Raw genomic sequence first — 23,904 nt, forward strand, 5'->3', positions numbered from 1 at the left:
TACATCAATCAGGACAGCTGGATTATAGCAGATCTGGACAGTAAGAATGTTTGGTGCACCTGGAGTTTACCTCTCGTGTTTTCGTAAGAGAAAATATAAGAGAAATTTAAGAGAATGTTGCTGCATTAGGTATGTTGTATCATACATGTTTTGTTTTGAGGATTGGCGTATCGTCATACCACCGTCATTCTGGGCAGCGTATCACGACAGAATCACATTGTGAGTTTCCCGTGAAGACATTCATCATCAAAAATCTGATGTGTTCAGATGAGAAGTCTTAAAATAAACTCATGACCTACATGATATTATAATCAATGGCTATAATCTGTTTGTCAGAGTCTGTGTTGAATTGCTGATCTTGGATTATGACGCTATTTATTTAAGACAAACCTCCTTTGTGCTGTCTTGTGACTAGATTACAAGATAATCAAAGCTGTAATGAATTAGCCCTGCCCTCTGTGCGGATTAATTACCACTTTAGGTAAGAAATCATCCCATCTCTCGTTCCAGTGCTGACACACAAACACACACACACACACACACACACACACACACACACACACACACACAGGCCATAAAAACCCTGAGAGGGACTTAGATCAGTGTCTCTCTCCCTCTACCTCTTTATTCCATCTCTTTTCTCTGCCAGAGGTGTGTAACAAAAAGCAGCGCTTTCACAACTAAATCAGCATATTGTGCTCTTTGTCCCAGACATTACTGTACTTCTAAGTACCCACAGTAAGTTCTGCTACAGGATGTAACTTTATCAGGTGGATGGACAATGACTCTGATCTCTCTCTCTCTCTCTCTCTCTCTCTCTCTCTCTCTCTCTCTCTCTCTCTCTCTCTCTCTCTCTCACACACAATTGCAGGTACAGGTAGCAACAAAACTCTTTTAAGGAATGTGTATAACTAAATGAAAAAAAAGCAAACAAAGATATTGTGACTGATTGACTTTGCTTAATAAAAAAATATATAAATATATACACACACACACACACACACACACACACACACACACACACACACACACACACACACACACTCCAGAAATGTGTTTTACATTACTCACATGACTTCAAACTCAGATGATATTTTACACTCACAAGAATTTTTACAATAGTTCTCTACAGCATTAGTGAAGGAATGAATGCATGAAGAGAAGGTTTTTCTACTGTTGAGGAATGATGGCTTTCCATTGATTCTCGTGAGTTTATGACAATTTTGAACTTGTTTTGGTCTCATTAAACTATTTCTAATTTTCCCATTATTTTAACAAAGAACACAATATTGTGATACTGAGTCCCTACTGATAAGGTGTGTACAAAAAGCTTAGTTCACTTCTTTTAGATATTTAAATATAATTTAACACTTTCTTAGTCTTGATTCTAGCTATTTTAAAGTAGTGTTGAATTAAAAAATTCTTGGAAGAAAATGGGTTTTAACATGATGATGATGATGATGATGATGATGATTAAAGATTTACCTTCAGTTTCAACCTTTCAAGATAACATAACATGACATGAATGTGGAACAAAAATGGCATTTAAATGGCCTATTTGTAAGGAAGGTTTGGAATGACACTCAAAAATCAACTTTTCTTACCAATGGTACCTTTAAGTGAAGTAAGAATGAATTTGAAAATAGCGTGCAAAAGAAAAAAATAGAACAATCTTTGTAACTACCCATTTGATAAAAATCTGTTCATAATAATCCATGTACCGGTATGTGGGATCTTCTAGGTGATCACATTCACATCTGCTATTTCTAATGGCAAAAAATTTACAAAAATTAATGTCTAATTTTGAAGCGACCAAACCATTATATGAAAAGTGGCTGATCCGATAGCTTTTAAATCAGTGGAGCTAATATTCTGAGGTTTTAAAACTGTCAGAGCTGGCGGGTTAACTGGATTAATTCCTTTACTGCATCCTCAGGGTAACATGCTTGTCTGACACATGCATTCTCTACAATTCTTTCTTTCTGATTACTTGAAAGTGACACACAACTTAGACTTGTGCAGCAGCCTGGGGTAACGTATGTCTAGATGTCATATGATTAAGTACCTATAGCATCAGAATGTCATCAGTCAGCACGCTGCTGGGAGACTTTTCCCAGGCTTTTTAGAAATAAAAATGTATTGACAATAACCAGCACAATGAATTTTACTAAATTCTGTCTATTACAATGACCCTGCAGTAAATAATACCCTTGAGAAACCAAATTAGTTTCATATTAGTCTTTGGACTGTGAGAGAATGTTGATTGTTTGGTATCATTTGTAGCCACTTTAGCAGCTTGACTCTATGGATGACACCACATTTATCCAAACAGAAAAGATAAACTATTTTAATGGAATTTGATTAAATTTGCCACAAAACATTCATGGTTTTGATTCTGACTTTGGTGGTCTTTTCCTCTGACTGCCACCATGACGTCAACATTTGTGGTTTTGAGATGAATATCTTTACTATTGGATTAACTATTGAGTATTATCATTGTCACTCTGGTTAAAGCTGTGGTTTGATCTGATGTGGAAGTACTTTTGCCCACATGATTACATTGTATTTAAAAGGTGCAATATGTAATATGTAATTTTAGTTGAAAAACATCAACAGCATGTGACGTCTTCTTGAGTTAGCATGCTAACCAGCTAGACCTGATCATCCTGTGTCCTAACGCCACTTTGTGCAGCAAGGAGCTATCATCCAATGGCCCCCTTAGTTTCAGCTTGGAAATGTATGCTAGTGGCAAGTTGCTACTTATTATAATAAGTAAACGAAATAAACTCACTAAATGTCAAGAAAGGAAATACTCTTACACCTATTACATTACATTCTATCCCTTCTAAACAGAAGAATACAACTGTACACCATCTGAAGTCAAGTTTCTCTCTTTTACCAAACTAAGACAAGCTCAGTTACCAACACTTCATTCAAAGTCATGTAAACAAAATTAAACCCATAAAAACAGTCTTAGTTTGTCTTTTCACATCATCTGTATGGCTCTTTCCTGCCCCTGCCAGCTGCATCTTGGCGTCACCACAGTAGACTTGTCACAAAACTGACATTTCTGTCTTCGATACAAGACCTTGAAAATAACTGATACTCAGTAGCATGTTCGCAACCACAGGGAAAATTTGAGGGCATAAAATGTGTGTTTTTAATTAAAGATACATTAGTCTGTACTGTTAAGCACAACAGCATTTATTCAGCCCTTTGCTGCATGTCTTTTAAGCTGACCAAATATTTTAGCTCTCTAAATATCCTTCAGTAGACCCTTTCCACAGCGAACATTTCTTAAAGCAATTGCATGTATTTTTCCTTCACAGAAATGAAACAGGAATGTGCCAAGTTTTAAACAGCACTGGGAAGAGATCATTTCTCAAGGTAGAGTTGTATTAAGGGTTTTTGTTGGTTACATTTATGAGATACTTACAAAGTGAGAGCAACAGGTTTTATGAGAAGAAAGCATGGGATGACAGTTTGGATTTAACAACATGTAATTAAAGAGAAAGATTTTTGGAATTTGCTCTGACTCTCCATGGATGACTCTGTCTTCTCAGTCTCATGAGGAGCATGTTGGTTCACTGATGAGCTGAGTGGGCCTGCAGTCAGGTGAAAGCCCTTGTTAGTTCAGTCATTGGCGAACAAAGGAGAATAACAACAGTCACTGGGAATAACATCTCAGCAGCTTTTGACTTCTGAGAATTGAAGCGTACCTGAAGGAAAGCAGAGATTGCTCCTCCCCCTTCTGAGTCTGTACTGGCTGTATCTTAGCATCCATGTATTCACTATGTGATATTTGTGTCTTCACACGGACTTGTGAGCTCAGACTCATATCTACATGACATTCCATAACGTGCGTGGTTCACTCACTTGTGAGGCTCTTGTTGAGTAGAATTAACCCTGAGTGCACCCTTAGGTCTTAGCTGACAAAAATGCCACACTGCTGTTAAAGTGTCAGACTTAGCCCCACAGGAGCTCCAGCTTAGTGCATCTGGAGGCCTCCTGCTGAAGTAAAACTGTTCAAAGCAATGTCAAAATGAAAGGCTAAGTGACTGGAAAGAATGGAGGCAGTAAGTTCACAGGATCAAATGTCAGTCACGCAATGTTTTGTGTATAATGTTACGGAATGAGCAACCTGAGAGTGTTTCCACAGAGCAGATTGATACAGAAATATTGATACTTCCAGTCCCAAAATGTCTCATATGTTTAAAGTCAAGATCTACAGAATCTACAGTAACTCCGTAATTCGGGGTAAATTTGTAATTTATCACCAACCAGGAACACATTAATAAATAGCTAAACTATCCCGAGGATCTAGTTTAAATAACACCAACTTGATAGGAACTGTTTCTCCGTCCAGCTTTCATAATCCTATGTGACCTATGGCTCCATAAATGCACAAAGCGCCACTGACAGACCTGACATGGATGATTGTAGATTGAAAATGCAGCTGTGTGGAGTTTTTATGGCTCTCAGTACAGCAACAATGCTGCATCTGATGTGTTGAAAGAGTTTGAGGCACTGTAGCACACCACAAACCTTAGTAAGCATGCCAGCAACATTTGATCACAATACAATATGTGGAGGTTATACAGCAGAGGTCTGATAAAGAGGAAAAGTAAGAAGCAGCTAGGGAAGGCCATCGTCAGTGTGAGTCCTCTGGTGCCGGCAGTAACTAAACAGGTACGGCGAGGGAGTAATGCTTTTGGGAATGTTTATCACTGACTTTGGGAAGGTGATCCTGATCACCATCACATCTGTCTAGGCCTCTGTCACTCCAATAACAGAAGTACATTAACAGGATAACAATAACAGAATGCCTTTTTATAAAGTTTTGGTAGCGGAGCACTGATGTGCATCAAATGTGTTTTTTCAGTTATCGCTTTCATTGACTACAGATAGTCTAATCTATTTTGCTTGTAGTTAGCAAGCTGTGAAAACACGCTAATGCTATATCTCGGGGTTTTACCACTAACAATCATGATACGGGATGCTGGAAGCAAAAAACAAACAAACAAACAAAAAAACACTTGAGCTTCTGTCAGTCAGGCGGCAATACTCACACTAAGAAAATGTCAGTTGTTTTTTTTTTTTGTTTTTTTTTTTGGCTCCTTTTGTGGATCGTCAACACAATTTAAAAAACAACAACCAACTTGTCCGACAGGACCGTTTTGTTTTTTTCTGCAGGTCCTCTTGGTAAAGTTGATCAACAGGTAAATCGTGATGATTAGTCATAGCTCAGGACGTGGGCTGGGCTCCGATAAAGTCATGATGGATGTTTGAGACATTACCCAACCTGAATGTGTCTCATAAGAAGGCCAATTCATCGTGACAAGTAGGGTTTTTCTATTTTTGTTTCCTGTAGAGACTGAGATCAGCTGTGAATCGTGAGCCGAGATCAGCTGTGAATCGTGAGCCAAGAGCAGGTGAACTTCTTTAGATGAACTAGCCAAACTGAGCTTCACCCGACTGCTCTGTCATGTCTCTGTCAAATTAGGTGATTTACACTGCAGTTGGATTGGAGGATGACGTGAATGCTCGACATACCAGCGTTGACGCTCTGATTGTGTGCTAAGTCTATTTTGAATTTAAATCTCCAATCCATAAAGGATTTGCTACAGCAGAGGCTAATGGGTATCTGATTAAACAAGATATGTGGGGTAAACAGCAGATATCCTAGCCAAAATGCTTTTTTTAAAAATGTATTTATTTTATGTAAAACAGTATCAAACACAGCTGAATTGTTCAGTGAATACCAAAGTTGACAGTGATTGGAATAGTCACCAGTGTTAGCTCTCTAACTTTGTCTCCCTATTATGTCGAAAAAGGACAACTGCTAGTTTTAGAGATATCAGGTTTTGAAGTTTGTAAAGGTTTTATGGGTCAATGTGATTTTTCAAGGAAGATGGTCCACTCAGAAGCAATAACGGATCAGACTTTGTTGCACTTTCTCCCTTTATAATACAGCATCATTACAGTCTTCTCCTCAACTGCAGGATTTACTTTTTAAAATGCAAGCTGCCTTCTCGAAATGCAATTCACAGAAAAGTCCTTACACACACACACGCACACACACACACAGGTGCTTTACCCCTAATTGAGTCATAAGTCACTCTAGGCTGTATTAAGGTGTGAATGTAGAGGGTACATTGCAGAACAGTATGTGATTGCTACATCGTAATGCTTTCACTACTGTACCATCAAGTCATACAATACAGGGATGCACAATGGGTTCACAATGCAGTGACACACACGTATAATTTTCTGATCTAAAAAAATTGTTTGTGCGTGACACATTTTGTGTCACCCAACTGAGACCCTTCAATTACGGTGCCATGATGAGAATGTTTTGGGAACAAGTAGAACAGGTTCAGAGTCATGGGTGACGGAGCACTTCTGAGCCAGATAGCTGCAGCGCGTTCCCAGTGGTCATATTAGCTCAGCCACCAAGGTTAGATTCCAGCCAATTGGCCTTTGTGGTGTATCATACCATTTTGACATGTCACGGCAGAAAAACACAAGCGTGAACAATATTATTACTTATGGCCCCATTTGCTGGCTCACTGAAACACTGTTATGACCTGGTGTGACACTCAAACAGAACAAAGCCTTTCCTACTATGATAAGTCAGGAGACCGATTGTATTAGAGAGGCTGTGATAAATCCATCAGATTTTACATTAACACGCTCCAACAAATGATACGCAACTCCAGTGGGGGTTTCCTTTTCATGACCATTTTGCTCCAATTAAAATGAATCACAACCCACTGTAGCCAACTCATGACAACCAAAGAGTCTTTCGCTAATCATCCAGATCCACCTATTTTAGAAGGAGGCAAAGTTTCACTGGATGCTGTCTGTTGTTATTGGGCACTCGTTTGAATAAACACGTCAGCAACACCAGCTGACTCATTAAGTGAATAGACTTCATTGTTTCACCAGTGTGTTCCCAGTGTCTAAACACTCTCTACAAGAAGGCAGATTCTTTGTCAGTTCAGAGATCTTCATCATTTTGGTGGTGGTCGTCTGTTTATGTGCGCCAAAACAGAAGTGAATCTTTAACAGCTGCGTAAACAAATGTGTGTGTGTTTAAGTGTCACTTAGTCCTACACCCCAAAACTCTGTAATGCAACAGTAATGCAGAAAAGATCAAAACATTAAATGAGACCAGAAGTTCAACATAAGGCTGAAAGTGGCCTTGTGATCCTTACATAAAGGGGACCTTCCCTCAGCCCTCCAAACACACACAAACAGAAAATGGTCCTTGAGTCAGGGCCAGCGTTGGAAAACAGAGCAGCTGAGAAAGCGGCTGGTTGCCTCCAGTGATTACAGTGGAGAAAAGACCCCACCCACCATGTCGCTTTGCTCAGATAACGGGCCCGTTGTTGGACGCAGGACCCAAACAAAGACGACCCTGTCCCTCTCCTCTTGCTCACCCTACTCTCTGTCTCTGTAGCAGAGCTTTGATTTCCTCTGTGGTCGGCCAACAGGTATCTCTAACCCAAAGATACCTGAACCACTCCCTCTGTCTGTCCCTCCATCCATCCATCCCTCCATCCTCAGTTCCTCTCCTCACTGTACTCCCTACATAATCCTGAGGACACACAATTGGCTGATTACTGAAACTTTATATGGTGGGACTAGTCTGATTGGATCAAAGTGAATTTAGCTGGTCCAAAGCCTGGAGGTGAAACGCCATGACTTTGTTGCACTGCCAGGCAAAATATATTCTTACATGTTGAGACTAAACGTTGAGCTGCAGTGTTTGCCAGAAGAGGAGTTGTGTTTGTTTATTTGTTGGTAGCCTGGGCGCCACAAAAACTGCCACCCAGTAATGCAGCGTACTCTTGACAGCTGCCCCTTGTTAGCTTAGATAAAGAAAGTACTTGTCTTTAAAGTTGCTCCCGGGAGATCTAGTCATACATATATACAAGATTTTCACCTTCTTGTAAAAAATACAAAGAGGATATTCAAGTAAACTGACTGAGTGAAATGAGTCCACAGGCCTGCTTATAACTCTTTCTGTCTCACTCCATCAGGATGGCATTATCTCTGTCAAGGACATCGACCTGGTGATGTCAGAGGGGCTAGGAATGCGTTACGCCTTCATAGGTCCAATGGAAACCATGCACCTAAATGCCCCTGAAGGTAATGTTGGACTTTTTGCTCACATAAACGGAGGCCAATATACAACGTAGGGCTTTGGTTTAGAGCAAACTGATTGACAGAAAGGTACAGAGAAAGAAAATGAGAATTTGTTCAATTCATTGGTGATACCATCATTATTTAAGTATAAGTTTAACCTAAATGAAGAACATAAATGCTAATAATGTGAGGTACAATGTGATTTTAAGTGAAATATCTTGAAGCACAGTTCACCCAAAGATGAAAATGCTGTCATTTTCTCCTCACCACCATGCGGATGGAAAGTCAGGTGAAGTTCCGTAGTCCACAAAACATTTCTGGAGCGCCACAGCAAAACAGAGTTGTAGCATTTTCCTACACAACTGAGATCACTTTAACACAATTTGAAATAGTTTTATTCTTGGATGAACTTATCCTGAAAACAAAAATAACTACAGGCTAGAAAAATGGGAGTAGTATGAAAGTATTATTAATGTGTAACACAATTGTCCAGTTTCCCTTCAAGCTCAAGGAGAAGCTACAAATACTGTAAGATGTGATTGATACTCTACTCTAAAATATATGCACTCTATGTACTGTAATATGTAAGCATACCAATGTCCAGTTATCAGTTCAAAAAAATGTTCTTATGTCAGTAGTGAGAGTAGTTCGATGTATGAAAAATGTGAGTCAACAGTGAGATAGCTCGCATGTCTCAGGCCAGCATACATGGACTATACCATGCTGTGGTATTCCTCTGTGTCAGAGACAGACTGAGAGTGAAACCTCAGGGAGATGGAGAATATCAAAGGGGAGTGTGAAACGCAGAGAGTAGCCCTGACTGTGTACACACAGACTCACACTCACACACACACACACACACACACACACACACACACACACACACACACACACACAGAGAGATACACGTACACAGACAGAAAAAGGACGCTCTGGCAGAACAAAGCAGTCTTTTGATGGGTACCAATGAATGCACTCCCTCACACCAGTAATCCAAAACTCACAGAGCCCACATCACGGCCTTCAAACCAGCTGCCAACTCTACCAGTATTTACACTGCTGAAGCTTTCTACTGACTTTTTTTTCTATTCAGGAAACAGGAGTATGATCATGTTCTCAAAAGATTACCAAGACCTACTCCTGATGTGACTTCCCGTCCTTAAATCATTCCAATCAGATACTGCTGCACTCCGGCTCGGTCTCTGTCCCTCTGTCTGCTCAGCCTGAATGGCTTGGCTTTGTTGACCATGTACCTGTACAGGAGTGTTTCTTCCTTTAAAGGAACAATAATCCTTCTAAAAAGCCTTCTGCCTGGGGTCTTGAAGAAGGCTCTGAAATGTTTATAGCTTGCTCTTTTATGTAATCCACTTCGATTCACAGTTAGAGTTGATTCAGTGATCAGTGATCAGTGATCATATGGCTGCTGATGTTTCTCGTTTGTGACCAATAGAAGCAAAAGTTGTTGTATAAGACAAAAGTACAGCCAATTAGGGATGCACCAATCCGATTTTCACTATAGTATTCAAGCCAGGCCCGCCCTGACTCAAAGCAGGTCGCGGTTACGACTCGCGACTGCTGCCAACCTATAATAAGCACCTGTCTCCCTCTCAAATCGATACTCAGCTCATGTCTGAGAGAAAGAAGTTTTTAAAAGTCAGTGTGTTCAGCTCTCAGTACTTTTGTGGCCTATGACTGAATCCCCTTTGTTTCTCTCATCCTGTGTTTTACTGTTTTGTAGCTTTTGCTATCAGCTTTTTAAGGAGTCATGCTTAGTGTTTGCTGATGAAAACACGTTGGTAATGCTGCTTCATCATAAAATATTTTAAATGCTATAAAAAGGGGGGTTATAGTGAAGAAGTTGTAGTAAATTAAACGTGTAACTGAATTAGCTGTGATTCTTCGATTGTATTGCAAGGATTGGGACAAGAGCATCATTGTTTTAATACAAACCTTCAAGCAGGTAGCCTAGTTGTGGTGGAAATGCAAAACCCTGGCCGCACAGATTGAAACCGAGGAGAGCCAGGCCAGCAGATGTGATGGAAAAATGGCACAAGTGTGCGAGTTCATTTTGAAATGTTTAGAAAACGTTGATAATGTTAGTATGAGTGAGTGGTGTGTGGACAGAGGAGAAGATTCTCTGAACACTTTCTGACACTTTTTTGCAGTCAAACTGGGTGACCTTTAGAAACTGTTGTGCTCACTGTAACTCCCATCTGATTACAGATTCTGTCCTTGACAAAGAAGTGAGCTTCAAAGTTCTCACCGCCACCTTTCAAGTATTATTAACTCAAAGCTTAGATGAACTATACCTTTTTTAAAAGCAAAGTGTTTACCAAAAAAACATCAGGGTTCTTATCTGGTAATGTCACATTCATTCATTGCCACACTCACACCTACAAAAACAGGTAACATATGTTGTTCTTCCAGAGCAAAGTGAAGTTTAGTTTTCCAAGTCCTGTGTAATGCAACATGGTTGAAGAGGTGAAAGGCCAGTGGAAAATAAACACATCACTTCAGTTTTAACCTGTCAAAGATGACATGTGCAACCTTTCCTTTCACATATTTTCATATTTTCAAGCTCGGTCATCCGTCCTTGATTGTGATGCATGGAACACAAACATTTAAGTCAGACAGTGGTAGCAGAATAACACTTACATCTTCCTCCCACACAAAGTCTGTGTTTGGTCGAAGGGAGATGGTACATATCACACTGCTGTGTCATATACAGTAAGATTCATGTGAACATTCAAAGGTCATTTTCAGAATAAACATTATATACTGAATAACATTTATTTAAATAATTTAAGGTTCCAGCCACATACTGTAGTCGTCAGCTATTTTGTTTTAAGCGTCTGAATAACTATTGTGGGGAAAAAACTAAAAGCTTTGACCAAATGTTTTTGTGTTTGTTTAATTGAATAATATGTCACATTTTTAAAAATTTGTGTGAAACTTCATTTCATTATGTCTCTGTGTGGTCCGCTCGTACATACCATTCTCGTGAACGCTATGAAAGTCAGGGGGGAATTTCTTCAATTTTGGCACGAAGGTCCACTTGGAATCAAAGATCAACTTCTTAGAATTTTGCTGGACCTCAGAAAACATGATTTTTGGCCATAACTCAAGAATTCATTCACTAGTTATGGATGAAGTAATGAAGGGATGATGACTTTATATCCAAAAGGTCAAAGGTCACATGATAATGGTCTGCAAAAAGTCTAGACAGACATGGATGTAAAATGCAACTTGACTGGTCAGCAGAGGTGTACAACCACAATGCAGTAATTCTAGTTTTCACAGGGCTCCACTCACACTTCACAGAGCTGCCGAGACTCTCTCACGTGCTGTATGTTGCCATTTTCTACATCCAAATTAAAAGACACAGTCAAGTATTTGATACACAAACATTTGGCTGCTTTGGTGCTGAAGGATGTTAATATGAATGTTCCATATAGATATTTAGCAAGTAATCAACTACCAATAGCCCAGCCAGCTTCATGTTGTTGGGTTTTAAAAGAAGAGCAACAGGACAATAATGTTTCTCCATTAATTGTAATCCATCAGCGGCTGAGTTAATGCAACAAGGCTCCAACAGCAGGAGTTGTAGTGCTCTTCTATAGCTGTGTAGGTCACTGAGTAGAGGAAACTCAGAACCGTCATTTATTAACCTTTAACAGATTATTTGAGCAGCGCATAAATCATTCATTAGCCAAGGTGTCCGCTGACTACGTCACAAATAAATCATTAAAGATTAATCAATGAGAGTAATGAGAGAATCATTCCAAGGTCTCACACTGAAAGCAGGGGTTGGTGATGTCACTAGCAATGTATATCAGTTTTTCTTTTTCTTTCTTTTTTTGAAGTGATAGTATTATGTCACCATTAAAAAAAAAAAAAAAAACTCCACTCAAACATGATTCTACCTCTATTTTACCATATACTGTAAAACAACAAAAAGGGGTTCTTGGCTTCAGATTGGAATAAAACATTTATGAGAGTAATGAAGATATTGCTAAACTGGTGTTGCGGCCGAGCAAGACACTTGAGATGGTGACCTAATTGTCATACCACCCTCCCCTAACTGAAAGACAAAAAGAGCTATAAAGAGGACCTGAGAGATATTTACAAGGCGTTCAGCGTGCAGACTGTGCAGGCAGGAGTTTTCTCATTTCTGAACTACTGAAAAAAACTGAAAACATCTTGTAGTTATTCTCTATGATTCTGTGTTGAGTCAACATATACAAAAGACTGAGGCTTATCTAAAAATTGATTTATAGCAAGCTAGCTCACATTATTTCAACCTTAATGATACTTTCGTTGTTGTAGATGTTCTTACAGCTTTAACCACTGAAACATTTGTAGTCTAATGCTGTGTCTTTCAGTCAGTATCCACTGTGCTTTATTTTTAATCTTTTGTTCACTGTAAAAGAAGACCATTTAAATATGCTTTGGACACAATTATATTTGTATTATATTTATCATATTTCATTGATATTGCCCATGTTCTCATTCCTGACCTTCCTACTCTGATCACCTGCCCTCTTTCAGGTTTACAAGACTATATGAAACGTTATGGTGAGGGTATAACGAGGGTCCTGAACTCCTTTGGGCCTGTCCCAGACTTCTCGGGCGAGGGTGCCAAGAGCATCTTTAATGTAAGTGTGATAGCAGCAAATGACACTGAGCCGCACATTCACTTATGGTACCTTGCGATGTACTGTATGAATGTAAAATGTATTTAAAAACTATCCTGATTTAGGATTTCTTCCGAATGATTCAGTCAAATGAACAGAATGTTTGCTGTTGGTGTCTTTAGTTCTGCATGACTGAAAGTCAAAAGGTCCTTCTCACCCAGCACTAAATAGCTCTCTCCTAAGTAGGCATTACTTAGTCACATACTGTCACAGGCTGGTAAAATGTTAGCCACAGAAGGTCATCATATGAGGAGACCTGGGGCCAGAGCAATAAATACTTTAAGGTAAACTAGTTTCAAGAGCAACAGCAGCCGATGCTGTTTTCCTCCACCCAGTCCACGAGTTTGTAGTTCTTCATGAGGGCTTTTTCTCAGTTAAGACATTCCCTTTAAATAATGCTGTTGCAAGCTGACCTGATCAGTTGCATTTACACAGTGTCTTGATTTGTATTCAACAGTTATAAGATTAACAGTGAGAAATATCTACTGTGTCTAAAGCACAAAGACAGCAATAAATACAAGAACAAAATCCCACCACATTAACATCAGCCTTCCTTAGTTTTTAAAGGAATACTCTGCTGAAAACCTGTCAAATACCCCTTTTAGCTTTCCTTTAAACTCAAACCAATACTGTTACATAATTCCTCTGCGTCACCTGCAGTCTTTCAGTGCTAGGCTCAACTCAACTGCTAACACAAGAAGACTTACACTAGAGAACATTCTACCAATTTGAAATGTTTGTCCTCACACTGGAGTCCTTGTCACAGCTTACTTTACTTTTGGCCTGTACATTATCCCCCCATCTCCATTGCTAGCGTGGAGGCAATGCGACCAACATATAGGATGAGAACCCTCAGCAGCGAGCATGACTAACTGTGTTTACCAGAACACATGACAAGTCCAATTGAGAATGTGGGAATCAGACATTGAGTCTCCATGCCACTAGTCTTAGAGCTCACTTACACCAAACAAATGTTATCCAGTGTGTCAGCTGATGAATTTAAAACTACAAGTGATGGCTCTCTAAGTATTTACAGACAAACTAATTTTACTCAAACCAAGGGCGGTTCCAAGATCAGACCTTTAGGGGTCAGGTTTGATTTGAAAAAACATCATACTGTATATCCATCTCGGCTTGGACAATATCCAAAATTTATATCATGATACTGCCCTTCCCAAATATCACGATACGTGATATTATCGCCGGGGTAGGCGGTCAAGTTTTTCCTACACTATATGATTATAGTATTTAATTTTATGTGAATTAGTAGTATGAATATATAAAGGACTGACAGGTTGATATGCTGTTCACTTCTTTACATCTCCCTTTGCAGAAACACATACAACGCTTTTAGGTTGCAAAATAATATTAATCAGGATCTTTAAAATTAGATATATAGTAAGTGTAATAGTGTAATATATTAAAGCAAAACTCTCATCCAAATGCAACATAGGCTTTTTTTCAATGGGTGTGCTTGGGGCAAATTAGCCACAGCATGCAAATCACTATTTTTAAAACACTAAGAAGGCTCGACACAACATGAAACTTTGCTCGTGGTATCACCAGGGTCGCTACACATGAACACCAGCATTGAGAACATTGTTTGTATACACAGAGTTTACTACAAAGAAGGTTTTTGAACAACTCACCTTAGCAGTAGCTTGTTCCGCTAACCGCCGTCATGGCAGCCGAGAAGTATCGAGATATATATATATATATATATATATATATATATATATATATATATATATATATATATATATATATATATATATATATATATATATATATAATATATATATATATATATATATATATATATATATATATATATATATATATATATATATGTCATATATATATATATATATATATATATATATATATATATATATATATATATATATATATATATATATATATGACATATATATATATATATATATATATATATGACATATATATATATATATATATGGTCCAAGAAAATGATTTAAAAAAATAATAATAATCAATAATTATTATTTTGGGGGGGTGTTGAGAGGAATTGTAGGTGTGCTACATTTTTAGACCCTAAAAAGGTCTAACATCACCTATGACACAAACACAAGCAGAAACGTGCAAGGATTAGTTTGTAGTAAAAAAAAAATATATATATATATTATCTTTATATCATTTGAATCGCTAGATTTGAAGTGCTAAAAAAATGTACTGATAATTTATTTTTAATCCTTGCTCCTCAAAGCCGTTAAGTCTTTGCTCTGACTATCTGCCTTTTCTCATGTCTCCTTTCTGATGTCCACAGGAGATGCGTGAGCTGATTCCCAGTGACCAGCAGCATCTGTCAGCCAGGATTCAGAGGAGGGACCAGCTCCTCATGAGTCTAGCCAAACTGAAGAAGGAGCACTAAGGCCTCATTCTGATCAAATCAGCGGTTGTGGCGAAAATGCCAGTCCTCCAGTTCATTTTGGGTGTGAAGTGCATTTAAGCCACAGCAAATGAAGAGTAAAGATGCTAACATAACCTGATGTCACGCTGCAATGGCCAATCACATGAACTGCCGATTAAGACCAGCTGTTCAACAAGCTGTTTACACTATACCTAAAAAATGACTATAAATATAGGCTCCTACTGTAATAATTTCATGTTTTCTTGTTAGTTGACGGTTCTCTGGAAAAGTAGTTGCTCCAAAGCCAAGATCCTGAATCTGGCAATATTCAGGCATATTCATGAACCATGTTATGATGCTCTCCCAGGTGTGTCCTCCTAACACAGCTGCACAACCCTGGGCTAATCGCCACAACACCTGAATTTGGTCTGAACACAGGGTCCGAAAGTGAAGAGCACATTTTGTGTGATTATGACTGCTGCCAGACAATAGGAATCTTATTTCATGATTATCTGTATGACCCCTGCAAAAGCTTTCCTGATCCCTCTTAGATTATCAATTATAATGAAAGCAACAAATGGAAAACTAGAGAAGGCAAGTTTTGAAGAAAGTGAAACAAAGACTGTGAAATTTGATAGGCCGACAGATAAGATTTCAGCAGACAGACACCTCATCTGATAACAGTTTCAGTAATATCAGTGATATTTTGGTTGGGACGAAAAGTTTGGTTGGAGCAATAATTAACATTTGTGGTCTCAAAGTTCCTTTTTTGGATCGCTGAAGCACATTTCACACCACCATTATGGAAGAACTGAGGTTTGCAAATTAAGAAGAAGGAGGATCAGTTTCAATAAAATAATATTCTAAATCTGCTGAATTTGCTATTTTTGTCTGCCATTTGATCTCAGGACTAAGACTGTGGTAAATGAGAGACAGAATTTAAGACGATCATGTCACTAGGTGCTAGAGACCGCATAATGGTCTCCTGTTCAAATTGATTCTGTGAAAAATGTGAAATTGTGTTTTGATCAATAAAAATAATGGAATCACATGTCCATGTCCTCCCACCCCACTATTTCTATCAATGATTAACAATGATAGAGGAAGCAGTTAAGGAGGATTTAAGTTGAATTTTAGTCAAATAAATAAGTGGATGAATCATATACATTCAATTTAGTTTCACTTCATATTTTCCCCTGATCATCCATGCCCCCCAGAGGGGCCCACGCCCCAGTGCCACTGACTTAAGAGAAGGAAAATAAAACTATGAACTATATTAGATGAGACTGAAGTGGCCTCTCCTCCCCCCAGCAGAACAAATCGATGATGTGTGTAGATCTAGTTGGTTACAGATATAGTCCTGGGTCCCAGGAAACAATGAATAAGAACATGTCACGAGTGCCTCTTCAGACCAGCTTTGACATTTCTGCTCTGATCATGTTGCCAATGTCATTTCACAGTGATTTTAAGTCTGCATGACCATCACATGTGTCAAGTTGTCACCACCAAAACAAAAATGTGAAATGTGAATAAAGTATTGATAAATACACAAGAATGTGTACAGTATGTACATATACTGTACATATAGTTTATAATAAATACATTAGGGCTTGACTAATGATTATTTTCATCATTGATGCAATTGATTGATTAATTGTTTGCTCTATCAAAAAAATCTCAGAACATGGTGTAAAATGTTGACCAGGGTTTGCCAAAGCCCAAGATGACGTTCTCAAATGTCTTGTTTTGTCCACAAACCACAGATATTCAGTTCACTGTCATTGATTCCCATTTAAGAAGCTGGAATCAGAGAATTTTGACTGCAAAATTACTCAAACCAGTAAATCAATATTAAAATGATTGATGATTCATTTTTGAACATTATGAAGTTTTCCACAAATGTCACCCTGGACATGTACTAGTACACTTTAGTGGTAACTTTTTATGTATTTTCTAAAATCAAAGTGCTGTATCGTAGGCAATTGACTTGTTTCAGTTTCCTGAAGATGTTCACCACTCATCTAAGAGGCTTCTTTAGTTTTGACTAACTGGGGGGGAGCTGCAGGCTTTTAAACTCTGTGTGGGAGTGTCCTGACAGTCACGAAGGACACTTATGAGCTCTGAGTTTCATAGTCGTTCAGGAGACCTTCATATGGGTTGGTAAAGCTAGATGAGCGTCATTACTGCATTGTAGGTGGTGCTAAGTAATGTCGTAGGACACCTCCTCTTTTCAAACACGGTAGTTCCTGTTAGACATAGATGGATTTCTTTACTCCTCTTTCAAGGAAATTTTAAAAATCCTTCTTGAGAAACCCTACAGTCAAAATAACACAGGAAGTGGGTTTTTTCAGCTCTGAAGCTATGTTTGACAAAAATGTGTGGCACTCAGTTTTTTTCTTCAGGACCGAACAACTTAATGTGACATAACTACATTGATACTACACACAGAATCAGAATTTGGCTGCAAGAAAGTGAAAACTAATGAAGGTATGAATTTGAAATTGACAATGAATTGAAGATGACTTAATGACTGTAACCATTCAGCAACAACTATTTCAAGTATGTGTTGTAAATTATCCTTAGGGACTCAGTAGTAGCAATAGTAAACATCCTGATTAGAAACATCACAAACTGGCACGGCTCATTGCAGCCCAGGACAGGAAGGTGGATTAAAACCACGGGAACATCAGTGAAGTGAGATGTCTGCACCGAGCCCGAAGAGACTGAAAAGCAACACCTGACCAGCCACAGTCTGTTCACCCCGCTGCCATCTTATGTCAGCAGACTCCATTTCTAAACCGCAGTTAGTTACTGTTAGGCTTTGTTAGCAGAGCGGAGAGAGGCATTGAGAGGAGAGAGGAGGCACTGGGGCACGGACATAAAGTCACATCCTAGGGACTGTCATGGAAAATCCTTCACAAGGAAATCCACAGTCCAGCAGCATTAAACAGCATGAGCACATCGTCCACAGGCTTGTATAGACAACTGAGGGAGACGTATGGACAATAAAAAAGTGTTTAATGCATGTAAATGCTACAAATTGTCACATAGAGGGCCTTTAAACACTTCTATTTAGTTACTTAGCTCTACATGAGCTTCAGTTTGTGAAGGAGTGGGATTGTGCTGCCCTGCTGACCAAGATCATGATGACTCTGGAAGCTGTAGTCTGTCTGTGTTGTGATCATTTATGTTCCCTTCAGCTTAATTTTACAAAAAAAAACAAAAAAAAAACTGTGGCTCTTAAGCTCCTCTGCTGAACTTTGAATCAGTTGATGAAAGTTTTCATTTTTCTTGGGAATGCTTCAACAACCTGAAACTTGTGTCTGCTGATTGTGACACTCTCGTCCCCATGCACACACACACACACACACACACACACAGCACACGACACTGTTGACCTGTGGAGTCAGCCTTGCCTCCTTAAGGCTGTCTCTTCCATGGGTGTCAGGGCAGGCCCCACCCTGAAAGGGAGGGGTGATGTCAAAACTCCAAGACACCTGTGCAGTAGGCTTTAAGTCAAAGCCCAGCAGTGGGGACGGTTGTCCTCAGACCACAGAGGAAGGGAGGATTAACCGGGTTTTCCCTTCATGGGACATTATTGAGGCATTTTGGATTATTTCTACAGAGACAGGTGAGTTCTTGGTTTTATCACCTGCGACCTGAGATGTGTGGTCTCACTGCACTTTATCCTGTCTGAGTGTATACTTATGATAAACGTACTGCTGCGTACAGTATCGATAGGCTGATTACACTGTGATGTCGGGCTTAAGTGTGCGGTCCCGCCGTCAGCACGACTCATGTCTGAAAACAACTTTACTTTATCCATCCAGTTCCCAGGGGTCCCATCAGCTGAGCACGATTACAGTGAAGAGCTCAAATGGACTTTTGACAGATCGATTGTTTCTGCTTTAATCTTCGTGGTCATTACTGAGATAATATGAATTTGTCTTTATGGATAGAGAGAGAGGATAAGAGGAGTGTAGTGTGATAAAACTACTACAGGAGAAACGTAACGCGCCTTTTAAATGCAGATCATTACAATGGATTTGGATTACTATTCTAATAGTTATATTAATAATCAGATGATAGTAACAGGGAAGCACACGGCACATCCTGATTTGTGTAAAAAAAAAAAAAAAAAATCGTGCTCCATACGACGCAGTGATGGAATGTTAGTACAAGTATAGTAGAAAGTACTTGTAAAAGTATCACTCTGAGGTATATTTCCATTTCCTGCGACTTTATACTCCCAATCCAGGAAAATGTTTTTCTTTTCACTCCACTTATTTGATAACTTTAGTTACTAGTAGTGAGTTATCGAAATACCATAGTCTGGAATTATTTTACTCTATTGGCAGATTGATTTTGAAAAAAAAAAGGCACCGATTCCAATAATCAGAAAAATATTGAGTCCAATAGTCAGAAGACCCAGCAGACAGTCTATACATATATCTGATTATATGTATAATTTACTTTTAATTGCACTAGTTACACTTCAGGACATTTCTTGTGAGAACATTACTTTTGATACTAAAGTAGCCTACATTTAATATAAGATACTGATACTAATTGTAAGTCTTTTACTCTTTAACTATAGGAATGAATGACTTTCACTTTTAGCAATGTAATAGATCAGAACAATGTCTTTACTTCTGCTTAAGTATGACTTTTCGGTTATTTATTTATTTATTTATTTATTTATTTAACAAAACTGATTCGAGGAAAGTCAATAACCGTCCCATGTTGCCTGCATCATTATCTGGCTGCTTTAAATCAGGCCTAACGTTTTTCCTTGGAGCACCAAAACTAAAACTTATTTGCCAAAGTGGTTAAAGGGCCAAAAGCAAACATCTATTATGTCATGTTAAGTTTCCTTGATCCTACATATTAAAAGACCATTTTTACCCCACAGAAAAATCTAACTATAGTATTATCATCATCATTGTTATTTTATTTATTAAGTTTTAGTCAATTTTCATGGGCCCCTCTTTTGGCCAGCCCTGCTCTACATAACATAACATGAAAAAGCCCAACATAAGACAGTGGTGACAGCTCTGTAAAGTTAGGTGCCCTGGCCTTTGACTTTGCAGGACCTGATCTGTCATGGACGGGGTTCCCCATATCTCACCTGGTAGAGCATGTTCCCATGTACAATGACTGAGTGTTTAGCAGTCGCCCCAACTGCAGCTCTTTGCTACATGTCACCCGTTCCTCTCTCTCTCTACTTCTCCTCTTATACCACCAGCTGTACAATCAATAAAGGCTCCAATAAATCCAAAAAAATCCAAAAAGCCAAGACTAACATAGACCTGGTCCTCTGTGTCTCAGGGTCTGGGACTGTTTTCAGCTCTGCCATTAAAAGTGAATGGAAGTCCCACAAACGACTAGGTACTCTCTCAAATGTCCTTCATCGAAACACTGAATTGTTCGAGGCCGTTGACCTTGTTCTGCCTTCCGCAGGTCGTCTGAGCCTCCGGGGTCCTCTTTGCCACGATGAGTTGGGGGGCACTCTATGCCCAGCTGGGCGGCGTCAACAAACACTCCACCAGTCTTGGAAAGATTTGGCTTTCTGTGCTTTTCATCTTCCGCATCACCATCCTGGTTCTGGCTGCTGAGAGCGTCTGGGGGGACGAGCAGTCAGACTTCACATGCAACACGCAGCAGCCCGGCTGCAAAAATGTCTGCTATGATCACTTCTTTCCTGTGTCACACATCCGCTTGTGGTGCCTGCAGCTCATATTTGTATCCACACCTGCTTTGCTGGTGGCCATGCATGTGGCCTACAGGAAACGTGGGGATAAGAGGACCATGCTGGCCTCCAACGGCACGGACAAGATGACCGATACCGACCTGGAGACGCTGAAGAGGAGGCGTCTGCCGATCACAGGCCCGCTGTGGTGGACCTACACCTGCAGCTTGTTCTTCCGGCTCATCTTTGAGGGCGGCTTCATGTACGCGCTGTACTTTGTCTACGACGGCTTCCAGATGCCCAGGCTAGTGAAGTGCGAGCAGTGGCCCTGCCCCAACAAGGTGGACTGCTTCATCTCCAGGCCGACAGAGAAGACCGTCTTCACCATCTTCATGGTGTCCTCATCGGCCATATGTATGGTGCTGAATGTTGCTGAGCTTTGCTATCTCATCGTCAAGGCGCTAATGAGGTGCTCGTCCAGGTCAAACAAGAGGAGACACAATTACAGCAACACGGACAGCGGGACGAGGGATAACGCCCTCCTTCAGAACAAGAAGAACGAGATGCTGCTGTCCTCCTCCACTGATCCGACCAGCAACAAGACCATGTGTTGAAGGACAGCCGTCTGTGGTGGAGGGTCTCCAGAGGAGAAGATGGGCATGAACTTGTACATCCAACAACCCCCTAGTGGTCATAGTTTATGTCTGAAGTTTGGTAACTAGGCTCTAAACATGAGCATCAGCCAGACTTGTCTCACAGGTTCTGAGGCGTATTTTGAGACGATGAGAACTTAAAATTACCACATAACAGAAACTAGTTTAGCGAGACAGCAGCTCATAATTGGACTGACCTATTTTCTACATTCATTTGTAGGGAAATCACTGTTTGATAGTGATGCTACATACGGCCTCATATTGGCCTCTAAGGCAGTCAGATGTTTTTCCTCGAAGCGAAAATCTGTAATAATCAAAAATGATGAAGATATACAAAGAACCTATGTGTTATTTACAAATGTTACAAATGTGGATCCTCCACATTACGACGCGTCATCTTACTTTCCAGTGGATGGCTGACAGTCATTTAAATTTTTTAATTTATTGCTCACAGTTTGAATTTGCTTGAACGTGCCGAGCATTGCTGGAGTGTCCGACCAGGTTTTAGACCAGAGAAGAATGAGCCTACGCTGACATCTAGTGGTTCTCAGTGGAACCTCTTAGAGCACAAACACCTTCCTGGAATCCTGAATGATCTCTTTAGTGTTCAAGAAGAGGAAGGCGAACATATGAAGTTATGTAAAGTGAAGAAGAAAAGGATCCAAGTGCCTTTTGTTGTTATTATTACATTTTAGTGTCTAGTTTACAAGAGCTGACATTTGATTGATGTTTTGCCGATGAAATTTTATGATCCTGCTGTATTGAATCAATCTGTAGCATGAAGTTAAGTTTAAAGAAATAGTTGAATGACACTAATAATGCTAGTTTTTTATTTTTTTTAATTTTTTGTGTTTATAATGATTGAGAAGTGTGTTGCACAGAATACAATTATGCTGGTATAGAATTTATAAAGCATGGTGAAATCTCACAGCACAGTAGTTTGACAGATTTGATGCTGATCAATCAAATCCGATGTGCTTCGTGCTTTACTTGAACTTAATATATTTGAAATTGAAGTTGTCCACAGGAGCTGAATAACCTCATCACACTGAGAATATTCTTGTTTTCACACACGCATGTAACATTTGTTTTTGCCCCCTGACGATGCTGTTACCCTCCAAACGTGATCACGTTATTCAACTTCAGAAACTGGCAACTGCTCTTGAAGGTTCATCAACAGATTCCTGCACCCAATATTCAAATATTGTTTTCATAGATACACTGACTCAAATGAGTCTCCCTCTCAGTTACCGTCTGGCTAACACTCAGACCGTCCAGAAGTTGTCCTGCTCCTGTGTCATTTGGACTTGTGTTGTTGTTGCGGTGTGTACTGACCCCAGCTGGCTGTATCAGCTTTCAGCGTGTGCCTTAATTTAGCCACCACACTAATCACTGCTCGACCTCTTAACGCGAGGAACTACGGCCGATGTCAAAGTGAAAATGTCTTTGTCCTCCCTCCCTCCAGGAATAGCTGAGTTGGATTAGTCACATCTGTGTGGGTAAAACATAGCCTTGTGTGAACTGAGAATAGTGGTTTGGTGATCAGAAAAGATTGGAGAGGGGTGAGTGACACAAGGTGGACAATCAATTAGATGTGCCAGTTCCCAAATTACATAAGGCTGAGTTGTTGAGTGACATTAACTAACTGGTAATAACGACATGAAGTGTAATGTTGACATGTGTTCACTGGGTGAGAAAGATGCCAAGTCACAGACAAAGCATGACTTTATTATGATTCTAAAAAACGAGTTCTGTTACAGTGACAGTGACATTCCGATGCTACATTTGTGATAGCAGCCATGTGTAATAGACATTGTTTCTAAAAGGGACGAGCCGGATCATTCCAGTCCCAGGACGTTCTTTTTGACATGTTTCTACTCAGATTTCTTCCACAATCAAGGTTTTATAGTCTGCTTTTAACAGCAACAATGTACTAATGAACAGAAGCTTTCTAAGCAAGAAATTAAGAGATTACATGTTTGTGATTGTGTTTTGTACCTAAGAAGTTTTTATTACACTCGCACTTTGATCACATTTTGCTCTTTGAGACTTTTTTCATAAATCAGTAAAAACAAAATGTTGTGCCTCATTGTCTGTTGGCAGTGTTTCTGTTAGTTTGTCTCACACACAGTATAATGCCATGCCTTCCTGCAGCTACCCATTAACCACTGGGACATATGAGGTGAGCTTCCTAAATAAATTATTTGTTTTTAGGTGATGCCCTAACTTTTGAGACTGCTCAGAGAGCCTTGGATCATGCTTTAAGTTTTGTCTTTAACTGCCAGATATCAGTTTTTGAAGGAATATTTTAAACTACAGTTGTAACCA

The 23,904-nt window shown here is 39.4% G+C and overlaps 2 protein-coding genes across 3 annotated transcripts in view; both read left to right on the forward strand.

The window, feature by feature from the left end:
• Positions 1 to 16,285, forward strand: part of cryl1 (crystallin, lambda 1) — a 30,833-nt gene extending 14,548 nt beyond the window's left edge. The window contains exons 7-10 of one of the 2 annotated variants that reach the window (XR_005076930.1): positions 5,372 to 5,432; positions 8,046 to 8,154; positions 12,700 to 12,806; positions 15,151 to 15,186. Coding sequence is in view for 1 of the 2 variants with exons in the window: in XM_037109804.1 (XP_036965699.1) it covers positions 8,046 to 8,154; positions 12,700 to 12,806; positions 15,151 to 15,255 (321 nt within the window). In the remaining variant the exon portion in view is untranslated. Of the gene's footprint in view, positions 1 to 5,371; positions 5,433 to 8,045; positions 8,155 to 12,699; positions 12,807 to 15,150 lie in introns of both variants that reach the window. The other variant, XM_037109804.1, reaches the window with a different exon arrangement.
• Positions 16,286 to 18,721: 2,436 nt separating this feature from the next.
• gjb8 (gap junction protein beta 8) lies at positions 18,722 to 23,666 on the forward strand. Its single transcript, XM_037110849.1, has 2 exons — positions 18,722 to 18,865; positions 20,695 to 23,666. The coding sequence occupies exon 2, from the start codon at positions 20,728 to 20,730 to the stop codon at positions 21,535 to 21,537; it is 810 nt and encodes a 269-aa protein (XP_036966744.1). The 5' UTR covers positions 18,722 to 18,865; positions 20,695 to 20,727; the 3' UTR covers positions 21,538 to 23,666.
• The last annotated feature ends 238 nt before the right edge of the window (positions 23,667 to 23,904 follow it).

Source organism: Acanthopagrus latus, chromosome 9, assembly GCF_904848185.1.
Source record: "Acanthopagrus latus isolate v.2019 chromosome 9, fAcaLat1.1, whole genome shotgun sequence".
Lineage (NCBI taxonomy): Eukaryota > Metazoa > Chordata > Actinopteri > Spariformes > Sparidae > Acanthopagrus > Acanthopagrus latus.

Bases quoted from the DNA above. Each gene is read 5' to 3' on its own strand.
- gjb8 (XM_037110849.1), top strand. From the start codon at position 20,728: ATGAGTTGGGGGGCACTCTATGCCCAGCTGGGCGGCGTCAACAAACAC.